The following is a 14,658-nucleotide window of genomic DNA, read 5'->3' on the forward strand; positions in this document are numbered from 1 at the left end:
AATAAATTGATATAAAAAACCTTCTTGATGTCTTCGTTTTTATAAAATTTGTAAAAATAGTTTAACTCGTAGGTCGCCATTGTTGTTTACGTCGCAATGCACTCTGGGTAGTGACGTAAAAAGGTTGACTGGGGGCTTCGGGACCCTGTTGTGACTGTTCAGCATAAACATGTCATCTGTTCAGCCTTTTCATTTTGAACCCGAGCGAAACATACAGGAGGAGGAAAGCACTGACAATGTTTCACAAAACGAGCATCAAAATGAAGCGCAAGAAAGACGGGATGCGGCGAGAGTGGGACAAAACCTGTGGTGTACGTGCGGCAACTGCGTCTCCATATATGGATATACAGTGAAGCGGCGACTGCAGACGCGGGTTGTCTGTTCAGGAGAGCATCCAGCGTCTCTCGTCTCTGCCGCTTTTTAACGCGGATTTCACTCGCTTCACGCGGGCGTTTAGGCTCCTTATGTGGGAGAATTGTCGGACAGGCATTTGGTTTACGTCTCCGTTTGTATCCAACCGCTCCAGTGAGGTCTTTTAGCAGCTGTGGGCGACTTTCGATTGGCTTTTATCGAAAGGAAACAAGGGAAGTGCTGCGAGTTTACACAGCTTTCCCACTGACAAGAAGAGGAGAAAGGAGTGGGAAGATGCCTGTGGAAGGACACAACTTCCTAAAGATCCGCGGCTGTGTTCTCGACATTTTTCGCCATAAGCATTTGAGGCTTTTAGTCGACCACAGCTGCTAAAAGACCTCACCGGAGCGGGTGGATACAAACGGAGACGTAAACCAAATGCCTGTCCGACAATTCTCCCACATAAGGAGCCTAAACGCCCGCGTGAAGCGAGTGAAATCCACGTTAAAAAGCGTCAGAGACAAGAGACGCTGGATGCTCTCCTGAGCAGACAACCCGCAGACAACCCTGCAGTCGAGGCTTCACTGTATATCCATATATGGAGACGCAGTTGCCGCACAAACACCACAGGTTTTGTCCCACTCTCGCCTCAGCCCGTCTTTCTTGCGCTTCATTTTGATGCTCGTTTTGTGAAACATTGTCAGTGCTGTATGTTTCGCTCGGGTTCAAAATGAAAAGGCTGAACAGATGACATGTTTATGCTGAACAGTCACAACAGGGTCCCGAAGCCCCCAGTACAACCTTTTTACGTCACTACCCAGAGTGCATTGCGACGTAAACAACAACGGCGACATACGAGTTAAACTATTTTTACAAATTTTATAAAAACGAAGACATCAAGAAGGTTTTTTATATCAATTTATTATAACTGATACTAACATTTATCTTTTAAGAACTACAAGTTTTATAGCTGGGGTTCCTTTTAAGAAGCTCTTAACGAGAGCTGTTCACCACGGTGGTGCTGAAACTGAATCAATCGATGCCAGGCAAATCGATCACCCACCGCTTTATCAGCGCATAAGTCACACACAGCGCCCCGTGGTCCCCCCACACAGGTGCAATTAGGCTCAGGGGCGCCTGCAGGAATTAATGCTATGGTACGACACCCCCATCAACATTACACAGCCCTATAAAGGCTAAGTTACTTTTAGATTTGTTCTAGCGTGCCGTTAACGTATGGTGTTCAGACAAGCACACCAGTTGTCTACCTTGTTATTGCCCATCTGGAATAATTCCTCTGGCTTTACTGCGTCCATCCTCCATCCTTTCTATTGTCGTTGTTTATAATAACTTGCGATATCCATGATGAGTACTGAGTTAGTGGATTAGCTTCACATTATGTGCTGATAACCATATATTTATAAAATAAAAAGAAAAGAAAAGAAAAAATAATAAAAAAGAAAACAACAAGTAGCCTAGTTGCGCGTCTACGCGCGTCTCTCCTGCACAAACAAAGTGTTTGCTCGTGGATATAGCATTAAGTTCATTTTGATAACGTGTGTGTGTGCCATCAGGTGTATCCAAGTAGTAATCAAGCCCATTAGCGCATATATACCCATATAATCGGCAGATGGGTTTTTTTATGTGTAGTACTATAAACTCATAAACGTGTAATTCAATAACAGTTTTTTCTGCTCTACGATTAGTCTATGTTTCTTGCGCCAGTGGTCCACAGCTATGAGCGCATTTCAACATTGAACATTGAACATTCAACATTGTTTTATTATTTAGGATATAAATTTAGGATATAAATTTCCCTGATGCGGCTTGATAACTGTAGCCTAGAAATCTAGACGCCCCTAGCGGCTGTGATCACTGAACATTTGATCGCTAAGAAGGCTGTTAAGAGTGGGTCAGCTCGATCTTACATTTCCTTCTTAGTGAAAGATCTTCTTAAGCTAAGAGCGACTCTGGGAAACACGTTCTTCTTTCACAGCGTTCTTAAGAGCGCTCCAAAGAAGATCTTAATCTGGGAAACACGTTCTTCTTTCACAGCGTTCTTAAGAGCGCTCCAAAGAAGATCTTAGCGTTAAGAGCCTCTTAACGAATCTGGGAAACACAGCCAATGTATGTTCACATGAGAATAAGTATAACTTCATAATAAAGGTATTAAAACGGTGAACTATAATTCTACTCTACTACTGTGTGGAGAAATTTCAAAATAAAAGTCCATATTTTCCAAGTGGCATAATCGGCCACTTTTGAGCTACTGTAAAAATATTTAGCACAAAAAGCCATCATCGTGGTCACCGGGCATAGGCCACAACCCACCGACAAAGTAAAGGTACTGTTCTCAGTCAAAACACAAGCCTGACCCAGGGCTTTACCGTTCCAAACCGAACCGTACCATGATGGAATCACCACAGTTGTGGATGCTGTGGCGTGAGGCGTGAAGTGTGTGAGCCTGTGTGTATGGGTGTTTGAGCGCTTGAATCTTGGCTCTCTTTCTACCAGATTATCATCTGACACTTTCTCAGACACAACGGGGCTTTGAGCTTTGGAACCATCACCAACCTCCACGTCCACCTGCCCGAGGGTTTTCTGTTGCCCTCCCTTGCCTCAAGACATTTCTTCAAACTGCTTTACTAATGTTAGCTTTGTCGATAAGCGCCTCTGATAGAGGAGGCATCTGCGGAAATGACTCCCTCCACCCTTTTCTGAGATAAAGGAGCTGTGGATGGGATTTGGCAGGAGAGGTGCTGGCAAGCACACTAATGTGAGAGATCAACACAACATGCCAACACAACCTGTGTACAGGCCTGTGCATCGTGGAGAATGTACACATGTCGAACCAAATGAGTCCCCACCACCAAACTGTGAGCAAACATCAGTGGTGTAGAAAATAATTTTGTTATCTGCTCCGACACAGCATCCAGATTTGGATAGATGTTACAGAGATCCAGGGACGAAATGTTGATTTTCCTGCTTAATCTCTCTCTCTTTAATCTGAACGTCTGTGTAATTTGTTCATTTCTCACTGTGACTTTGTGATATGCTCGGCTCAGTGTGAGAAGATAGTCCATCTTGCAAAAATGTGCAACTCCGGAATAACGGGACACAGATGTGAGAAGAGTCAGATAAGAGAGGAAAAGAAGGAAAAACCTTTAGCTCAGGATCTTGCTGCCAGTGTCTCATCACTGCCTAACAATCACTGATCTGTTTAAACCTCTGATCAAATAGCAGTAAAAAAGAAATCAATAACATTCTAACTCTGGGCTACATCTGTTCTCTTGGTTTCCCAAAACACTCTGGTGCTGTTGCACCCATATGAATGAATGGGTGAATTTTTATTAAGGTGAATTAATATATAAATAAAAGGCGGTAACAGTCAGATAGAATTGTTCATTTTCGTAAACATGAAATAATGACTTTCGACTAAATATCACGAGTTATCAGTTTTTAAACTGGCCAAGAAATGAACAGTGTCAGTTGAAACAAAGGCAATTTATCATGCTGTCTTTACACTTGTTCTCACGGCAGCAACTGAACTTAAGTTTATAAGTGAATAATCTTTCGAGTTTCTTCAAGTGATGTCTTTAAAGTCAAATGTTGAACAATTAGCGGTACACTTTGGTTGCATTATTCTTAAAAAATATCCTAAAATTAACTAACTAAAGCATGAAGTCTCATTTCAGCGGCTTAATTTAAAAAACATCTAGCAACAGGATGTGATGTGTGGAAACATGCATTACATTTTTCACGTAGTATGAGTGAAATATTCAAAATACTGAAATAAAAAACTGGAATCTTACCAAAAAACTGATAAAGGAATATTTGGATGCATTCTGGGTGAAAATATTTAAACTGTAGCACACGGTTAAAATTTTATTTTTGTCCGTTGTCCCTGTTCACAGCACAACAGCTAAATCGCGTGCCAGTTCTCCCTCCAAACAGGGAAAGTGCTGAATATTGTTTACTATATTTAACTTACTGAATATGCAGAACCACCAACAATATTTTCTCTCCAATAAAACTGTCTTTCTGTTCTCTTAATGATCTCACCTTCAACCTCTTCTGTATCAAATCAAATGGGTTTTTTATCATCATCATAAAATCATAATATATAACAATAAAAGTGAATCTTTGCAGAGAGCAGTTAATGTAAGCCAGGAGTTTCAGCAACATTACAGCAATTTAGGAACACAGCTGACAGCAGCGTGTGTTTTAATTTCTTATCTTGAATTGAATGGAGTTTGATATTCTTCTGTGCTGATTTTTAAACGGGGAAAACAACAACATTTCAAGTCATTTATTTTTTCTCACGGCTTTTTTTCCCACACTCTCTGTCAGCATTGTTGTAGCACAGAATACACAGTTTCCTCTGCTGTTTTGCTGCCATGTCATAGCTCCACAATCACCGTCCGAGTCTGTGACATTATTTCCCTTTTTCTTTTTAATGATTGGCTCGTTTTGGAGACAGAGTGTGTTTTTGTTGTTCTGTGAGACACTGTTTGTCATGTGTCTGTTTAAAGCTCCCCTCTGTAATAGGAGTTTTTTATTGGCAGAATTTTTTCACATTTATATTCATGTGCAATTCTGAAACACTTGGGAAAGGGAATGATGAGCAGAGTCAGCTGTCTCACCATTGGATGTCACTTTAATCCTTAGAACACAGAGCATTTTTCCATTACTATGTCAAAACATAATAACAGAGGCTATAAGAATGACCTTTATCATTTTTTTCAGCACAACCTATAGGCAGTCTGAGAAAATTATTATTGTTTGTTTTTTCGTTTTCATCAAGCAAAAAAGTACTCAGAATTTTTTTTTAATCGGATTGATTGAAATAAAAAATAAAAGTGGTCTCTTTGGTGACTTCCTCACAATCACTACTTTATATCACTTCTAAAAATGCAATAGAAAATTAATCATAGCTGTGACTCAATGCCTTTCCCGCACCTGCAGATTTCTATCTCAGCAATGCAACATATGTTTGATATGAAGAACTTTTCCGGATCATGTAAATCATTGGTTCTCAAAGTGCGGCCCGGGGGCCAATGACGGCCCGCAGAAACATTTCTGACGGCCCGCAATGAACTACAGTTGATAGTTTTAATCCAGGAGCTACTAAGCTTGTTAAATGTTTATTGGACATTACTGGATACAGACCAATAAGTGTAAACAAAAATACTGGGTATTTACCTGGTTTCTATATGGTGAATTTTAGTGTATTATTGTGTTATAAGCTGGTAATAAGCAGGTAGCTACAGCCCCCAATTACTAGCTATTTACCCAGTAAATATATGCAACAGAAATGTGTTACTTGGTATTAAACTGTAATTAGAAGGTAAGAACAATGGCCAAAATACTGGGTAATTACCCAGTAAATTATAAAGTGTTATTATATAAATGCTTAAATTACATTATATTAACGCTTATATTACTTAACGCTAAACTGTAGAACTGCAATCTGGTCATTAAAATTATTACAAATGGGATTTCTTACTGTTTTTTTGTCCTTTTTTTTTTCCTTTGGCAGCCCTCAGTCCAATGTTGGGTTCCTAAATTGGCCCTCAGGTATCAAAACTTTGAGAACCCCTGATGTAAATCAATGAATTTGACCAAGCACTATAGTCTTTAGCACCTCCGTGTCTTGCCTGTGACAGAGATGGTCAATTAAAAGTTCAGTTCAATAGACAGAGAGAGAGGGAGGGAGGGAGGGAGGGAGGGCATCTCCTGTTGTTCTACTTAGCAGCTGCATGTCCACATCCTTTTGGGAAAAAGGTCACTTTTCTATAGCTTTGGGAATGACTGCACTGGTATACTAATGTGCACCGCGCATGCAGACCCAAAACTTGGAGCATCAAAATAATCTTGGAGACATTATTCAAAGGTTGAAATCCTACACTGTGTCACTTTAACAGAGATAATAGTTGTACGTACACAACAGTGCAGACACCATGGCACATTAATGGTGTTCACGAGAGAGTGGAAAAAAGGGTCACAATACTGTGGAAACACCACGTTGACAGTCACACATGGCTTTTCTGCTTTATCATTATCATGAGATAGTGGCGACAGATGACCTTTCCTGGTCAAGAGCTTAGTGTGGTTAAAATTCAAATGGTGGAGGATAGCAGATAGGAAGGGGGTGAAAAAAAACCTAACGTGGTAACCTTCATCTATTGATGCTAACCTTCAACAATCTGGCCCCAGAAGGGATGAGTGCCTTGTACTTCAGTATGTATGAGAGAGTAAGCTTAATAGTGTGTGTGAGTGCGTGTGTGTGGTGAGCGCGCATGACACTGTGAGTAGAGCAGAAAGCAATTACTGTCTGTGTTTGGTAATGACAGAAACGACATAGACACAGAGTGTATATGGGGATATAATGAAATTATCAGACAAAAAGAATTGCCATCGTAGCATTTTGCCATTTCTTTTTGTCCGTCGCGTACAGATGCACCGTGCGGTAAATGAGCACAGCTTGCCAAATGGAGCAGCTGCATCTTCTCTGTCATGCCTCCTCTCTTGTTCTTGCCCTCCATCCATCCTCCCATCCTTCCTTTCCTCCCCACCTTCCCTCTCGAGGACTGAAACGGGACTAATTGAAATAAATGAAGTGTGGAGCAAATCAGGGTTGATAACATCAGCTGCGTGGGGGACGCTGATTGCAGTCTTGTTGAGAGAATGTTACAGGACTAGTTGGTAATGGAAGATCCTTGTTTGCTCATCACACTCTGGACATCGAGGGAAAAGCATGACGGGACAATTCCTTCTTTGTTTTTTTTTTTATTCGCACAAATACATTTGTTTTTTTCATTCTGGCAACAGGTTATTATTATTGCTCGTAAAGTCCTCAGAATAACTGTACACTATATAAAATTAGTACAACAACAACAACAATATACACAGAAGGGCAGCGTAGGACGGGACAGGAGGAGAAAAGCTTGAAATGCTCTGAGACAAATAGAGCGAAGATTGAGAGTGAAGTGCAAAATGCTGGAAACAGAGGAGGTAAACAGAGATTTAAGAACAATTCCATTTGATCAAGAGGAAAATCTGTGATGTTTCACTGCTACACAAAGCTGACTGTGTCCCGGCTGGGCGACAAATCAATGGCAACAATATGTCAAGAGATCAAAGTCATGTCTATGCATCATACAGACATTTAATGCCATCTCTCTGTGTTTTACAACAGCTTTTTCACAGTTTTACTCATTTAAAACCACATTTGAATCTTTGATCTAACTTTCACTTTAGAGCAAAAACGCCCGTCTTTATATCGGACAGTTACTGCGATAATTATCTTTATAAAAAATGTTGTATTTCCCAGCACCAAACCTCATATTTGAGAAATGTTTCACAGTTTGACAGTCGAGTTTGTAATAACGCGTCTCTTTAACTTTCTCTCAGGAGCCACAACATCAATTGTTGTCGGACAATTATTGCAATAAAAATGTTTTGTGTTACCATAATAACCTCTTTTGGGGGTTCATATTGACCAGCACAAGAGTTAAAATTGTATTTAAAATGTTTCAAAGTAATCTTGATATATCAGACATTTATCCTGATAATTATTGATATTAAATGATTGGATAGTTATTATTGTGATAACCCTTTTAACAGCTGTCCTCTTAACTGTCTTTAACCTCTTTTCACAATGAGCCACAGGACACCAAAACACACAGAAGTAAAATGAGGGTCATACTGACATTTTTTTAGGTTTTGATATTTAACTTGTAATATTACAAGAAAAAGGTTAAATAAGTAATACTAGCAGTACAATAAGTAATATTATTTTCAAGCAAAATCTGAGAAGCTGAGCTGCAACATGACACAAGATATGAAATTACACTTTGGCTTAGGTTTCACAAATAAGTAAATATTTAAAGCTCCCATAGAGTGGTCCTGTTGCACATATATGTTAGTTATAGAGGTCTATCTACATACATTAACTTGTTTTTATGGTCAAAAACCTCCTGGTTGCTGTAAATGAGCCGAAAGAAATATCTCCTCACTGAAACTCTCATCAGTCGCGCTGTTTGAGGCTGAAATCTCACCCCCAGAAGACAGACTGTGTTGTGATTGGCCAGCCAGCGTAGAGCTTTCCCAACTGTCTTGTGATTGGACAATACCTGGAAGTGACATAATCAGCACACCAGTTCTCAGAAGCGCAGCTCCCCCCTCTGGAACGGTGGATGCACTGCTCCTCATTATCAAAACATTGTTTTAACAGTGTTTAAAAATAGCTTCTTCAAGACAGTCCCTTTTATGACTTTGACCCGGCGTCAGACGAGAGTCAGAAGACACTGTCGCTCGTGAAACACCTCCACAACGGACATTATTCTTCTTCTGCGGTTCAATGTACGCAACCAGATGTGCCGGACTAGGGCCCGGAGCAGGACGATCTGCTGTTCAGGAGAAACGCTGTTTATTTAACCAGGACGGGTTTTTTCAGAGATCTCGCCGAGCCTGCGATTACAATACAACTCAGCAATCTCAGCAATGGCTGAACTGTTTTTTTTTTCGAACCTTCATGGCTTCATAAACGAGGTAATGGCGCAGATGCACACCAAAAAACAGCGTTAATTGGAACTTCCGTTCTATGGGAGCTTTAATCTTTTGTCACATCAGCATCAACATCACGACTTTGCAAGACTGTAGTAAGCTGTCGCTGGTTACAACGACATCCTGATCAATGAGATTCTATCATTTCTCAAGAAACAATTACGTTAATAATTAACATATTTGAATCAAGAAGGAGTGGAACTAGCTACACAGGGCCTAATGCTTTATAGAATATGGATACTTATGATAAACTGAAGCTGTATGGCATTGCAGTTAAAGGCTGCATCGACAGATTTAGGCCATCGCATCATGTGAACGGAGGCATTTGCCACAAAAAAAGTGGTATTGTTACTTTTTTCCTGATATATTATGACTTAAATATTTTTTTTCTTCAGTATGGCCATAATACTCTTGTCATACAGAAGACTAGTTTGAAGCTCCTGGTTGTTTTTCATGCTGCTGGAGGAGCAATAACCCTTCTCCCTCTCCTCTCCTCTCCTGTCATAATTCTGCCCACAGAGACAAACAAAAACACAGTGACACAAAAATAACACAATCTTCCTTAGCACCACTGAAGAGCAAATCATGTCAACTGAACAGCAACATATTCAACAGAGAGTATGAACAAAACAAAACCAAGACAAAACAGAGACCATTGAGCTGAGCAGGGCAGAAAAGTGAAAAACCAGGATTTGTCAGCAATTATGAAACGCCTATTTTATGTCTCTGTGGAGGAACGACTGCAGTTAAGAAGTAAGTGATGAGCTTGCTGTTAATTCTTGCCCTGAAATGTCCCAAACCTACATGCTGAGGTATGTCACTGCAGGTCCATGCTGCAGTAAAAAAATAATAAACCTGTGAATGTAAAAGTGACACATGGAGAAACTGCAGTGTGTGGAAACACGGAGGGCTCGAAAAAGCTTATTATCAAACCCACGGTGGGAAACTGTCCAATAAAGGAAACAGTCTTATCCATTCAAGTAAGTGTCGGGTTCAGTAACTAGCTACGCCGATTGAATACTAATCAAGCTAATTCAATGAGAAAACTGCAGTTGAAGGGTAAAAAGGACAATTTATCATTCCTGCACACAGGAAATTAATTATGGCGGCTTGTGTGGAATTAATATGCCAGACTAGTGCACAACTACTTATGCGATTGTCATTACGGAGAAATTTGCGCATGCAAATTAGTCGAAGAGGACGTCTCTGATTCATTCAGTCGAAAGTCTTTGTAAAACATTAGGTAGCAACTAGTTCATCCGTGATCTGAGAAGTCCCACTTTTGACCGACTCATACCCGCCAAAAGACGGACCTGTGTTTGGCGATTACACACATCCGTCAACTGTAACGAATACTGAGGTTCAAATGAAGCACATTCAAAAAAAGTGACCAAAAAAAAGAATTAAATATGTTGAACTGGAACTTTTCCCTTTGGTAAATGTGCTTTGTGCCCACTGCTGCATGTCCTCCTTCTCACTACTGTGAAGCCGTTTTCATTGGCTGTTGAAGAGTCTTAAATACCACAAACCCACCACATACATGAACGGAGTGTAATAAATATTGCTTGAGGCGGCAAAAGTGGTCAAAGTCCAGTTTCTTTTTGTTTCTTTTTGCTGAAATCTTGCCGTGCAAGTTTCTTTTGTTTTGGGTTCCCAAAACGTTAACCGTTGAAGCAAACTCGCCCGACCTCGAATCCAAACTTCTGCTGGCTGCTGCCAAAGTCGGCCGCAGCCACATCTATAATGGGGAGCAGTTCTGCCGAGGGAGAGTCGATCTGGAGGACAGTCCTTTCTTGACCTTTGCGGAACTGGAAGGGGGAAAAAAAATGAACGATTCAGTGATAATTTCGTTGAGGAAAACTCTGACGATGTCCGTCATTCCCTTTTTCACTGACGAAGGCGAGACGTTAAGTTAATAAAAATAAAGTTGATGTGACAAAAACTGTGACCAAAATCTACTGACACATTTCATTGGAGGAATAAGAAGACTAATCTCATTGTGAGGTATGGAGGTTAGGTTAATCTACCAGGATGTCAGAACACAAGCGTTAGGAAGAAAGAGAAGAAACAACATACGGTCGAATTACACTTACGATCGTACGGAAGAAAAAAGAAATCACGTGTAGTCAAACTCAAAGTTATTTACTATTTTATCAGCTCAGCTGTCGCTGAATTTAAAATGTAGTTCAAACTGACACAAAAAAAGGTTGTATTTTAAAGACAAATGTTAACAAATTTTGAATACAAATAAAGCTAAAATAACGTTTCATATGAATAATAATGTTTCATATCTGTGTTGTCAATTCTAGTGTAGGGTTAACTAGTCTAACATAACTCTAACCCAGGCCACCATTAGCTGGTTTTAAAAGGGAAACGCAGGAAATGTTCAAAAGTAAATAAATGAATACATTGAAATGTTGCATTAAAAATGTTGAAGTTTGATTGGAAAAGTTAGCAATGGAAGCAGATTAATGAAATAAAGGATGAGGTTTAGAAAATGTGTGATTGAGAAGTCACTTGAGCTTCCACATTTGGAGAAACTATTGTAGTGAGATCTTAGATCTTCTGTTGTCTTTCTGTTGTTTTTAATCTTCGTCCCCGTTCAACATTCATTTTGTAACTTCTTGTCGTTCTGTGGACTTAAGCGCCACCTATTGCTTTTCTTGGTGAACTGACTCCCAAATTTCACTTCACATCAGTAGATTGAAGCATACACGAGTGTACATTTATTTTCTTGGAATTTTCGATTTAGATACAGTTTGCTGTTTTTTTTAATGGAAACCTCGCTAATGACAGACCGAACCTTTATTTTTATTTTTTTAAGTTGAATAACTTAGACCCTTAGACAACAGAATTAACACTATTTAAGTCAATAATTTGATAATCAACCACTACTGAATCAAGTATCACCAAACAAACAAACATGATTTTCAGTATGAAGCTATTTCCTGTGTGACCACCCCTTTTGTCTCCATCCCTGACACTGACCTGACATCCATCATGCACGGCGGTGATGAACGGGCTCTTGGCGTGCGTCAGCTCCTCGTCGTTGCTGCCACGGAAGCGGAGGGCACGCTGATAAGAGCGGGACGTGCTGTCAAACCAACCGGCCGAGTTCTGGCAGGTGTAGGTGAAGCTCTGCGTGGCCGTGGCACTCAGTAGTTTGAGGAAGGTCAGCTGAACTACATGGACAGGGTTTCCATCTCTGTCACTGTAGGAGAACTGGACAGCACACGGAGAATGTTAATGTCCACACAGTGAGGGAGACAATAAACAAATATCTGTCTGTTGAAGAAGAGATGAAACTTGTGATTGAGACATTCACCCTTTAACACCTAAGCCTCAAAATGTCCGTCTGGACTTTTAGAGGCTTTTGTTTATTTTAACCATAAAAGGACCTGAAAATGTCCTGTTTTTGTAGATGAACACCAGATTCATACAGTTAAAGGTGCATTGGGTGAATTCCAATTCCTTGCTTAACCCTCAATCTTAACCCTCAATCTCAAAAATGTGCGCTCCCTCTAGTGCAAGTGCTGTCCCGATTCTCAGAACAATTAAGTTGAGGCCAAGTTTAAGGGCTGTATCGCCCTCAATATTGAGATTTTTTTCGAGACCACCCTTGGGAGCAAGGGCTACCCAGAATGCATTGCGTGTTTTCACATAAGAAAGATGGTGTCGAAAGCAGCGAAGCGAGTGCGATACAAATTAAGTATTTTCTTTGTTAATAGAGATATAAAAATTATGAAAACCATTGTATTATCTTAGTTTAGGCCCATATTATGGATTACTGACGTCATTGTTGCGTAACATTTATTTTTATTTTACGATCTTTTGTCAATAGCCGGCCGGTGCGGACAAGCGATCGTTTGCTATGGTTTACTTTTCAATAAGCCGTGGTGTGTGGTAACTGTCAGCTGAATATGTCTGTGGTATTTGTATGAGTATCATCTTATAACTAACTGACAACCTAATAACTTGACTGAAATTAAATAATAAATAAATAATTGTGACGTAAATTTGTTCTTCTTCTTCTTTTTTGAAGTTGACAGACTGGACGCAGCTTTCGCGTTATTCTGCCCCCTACAGTCTGAAGACGTATCTGCATTTAAGGGGTGTCCCATTTCTAAGTGACAAAATAACTCTCAACACTTGGTTTTGAGGGCCAGTTAAGATTAAGGGTTGAGCTTGAGGGTTAAGATTGAGGGTTAAGATAGGAATTGGAATTGGCCCATTATGTAATAAAGCTAAAGCAACTGGCCATAAAATCCTCCTAATATGTCACAGAGACTCAGGAATAATGTTCATATAACAAACTGAACTCACCAACAACAACAGTACAGACAAAATATTTGCATTAAAAAAATATTTTGCAGACTGCAAATCATGTTTATGTTTTGAAATCATGTTTTGGCATGTGGCGCCACCTACCGTCGTCTACCAATCAGTGCAGTCAGTAGAGTATCAGCTGCTGAGCAACCACGAGTTGCCAGTTATGTCAGAAAACAAAACCTAATAGACCTTGGTATTTTGAATTTGAATGTAATAACCGTTTTTGACCACATTCTTACATATGGCACCATTAAAATAATACAAAAACTAGTTTTTGTCTCAATGTCCAAAAACCCTAACCCAGAAATGGAGATTGTGGAAATGGAAATTATGTACAGGCGTTTTCCCCACTTTTTCCCTTTCGAGTGACACTGCTGATTCACCGGCTTCCTGCAACAGTGTGAGTGAAACTACTGTAATAACCAACTACTCAGCTTTCAGAAACTGTTAGAATGTTTCCGATAGCACAAACGGTTGTGTAATTACGGTAATGCAAAGTGCACTTTAACGCCCAATCCAATGTCCAAAATATCCATCAACTTGTTTTTTTTTGCTTATTTTAACCAAAAAAGGACCAGAAAACTAAACTAAAAAAAACTAAGTGCTTTTGCCCATTTTACCAGAATAACTTTCAATATCTGGCAGTTAATTACAATTCACTGCATGTGAAAATAGTGTATTAAAAATTAAATATTTTGAAAAACAAAAAGGTTTATTTTTAAAAACACGACAGTTGTAAATGAACAACAGATTCTGTGTTAATTTTGAATTTGAACAGTATAACACTTAGTTTAAATAATAATAATAATAATAAAAGAATCAGGCCAAAAAATTTTACTTCCTGCAACAGCCCAAGTGAAATTACCGTAATAACCAAAACGTTGGCAAACTCTCAGCTTAATGCAAAGGTAATGCGCGAACGTGTCGTCTGTGATATGCTCCGTATTAAATGGTTAACTTCTCAGATAAAACATGAAATAATCCAGTTATTCAAACTGAAGTAAGGAAGATAAATGAAACACTGAACAAAATGAATGAACTCACTTACTTAAAGGTGCCATATGTAAGAATTGGTTACTACATTCAAATTCAAAATACAGAGGTCTTTTAGGTTTCGTTTTCTGACGTAACTGACAACCCGTGTTTGCTTGGCAGCTGTCTGCTTTACTGACTGCAATGATTGGTAGATGGCAGTAGGTGGCGCCACATGCCAAAACATGATTTGCAGTCTGCAAAAGATTTGTTATAATGCAAATATTTTGTCTGTACTGTTATTGTTGGTGAGTTCAGTTTGTTATATGAACATTATTCCTGAGTCTCTGTGACATATTAGGAGGATTTTATGGCCAGTTGATTTATTACATAATGCACCTTTAATTGAACAAAATTCATTTAGGTGTTACTGAATGT

The 14,658-nt window shown here is 39.5% G+C and overlaps 1 protein-coding gene across 1 annotated transcript in view; it reads right to left on the bottom strand.

The window, feature by feature from the left end:
- Positions 1–7,193: 7,193 nt before the first annotated feature.
- Positions 7,194–14,658, bottom strand: part of col5a3a (collagen, type V, alpha 3a) — a 90,387-nt gene continuing 82,922 nt past the window's right edge. The window contains exons 66-67 of the mRNA XM_083895899.1: positions 11,908–12,141; positions 7,194–10,727 (exon numbers count right to left, since the gene is read on the bottom strand). Coding sequence (XP_083752025.1) covers positions 10,581–10,727; positions 11,908–12,141 — 381 coding nt within the window. The 3' untranslated portion in view covers positions 7,194–10,580. The remainder of the gene's footprint in view (positions 10,728–11,907; positions 12,142–14,658) is intronic.

Source organism: Microchirus variegatus (genome assembly GCF_963457635.1).
Source record: "Microchirus variegatus genome assembly, chromosome: 10".
Classification (NCBI taxonomy): Eukaryota; Metazoa; Chordata; class Actinopteri; order Pleuronectiformes; family Soleidae; genus Microchirus; species Microchirus variegatus.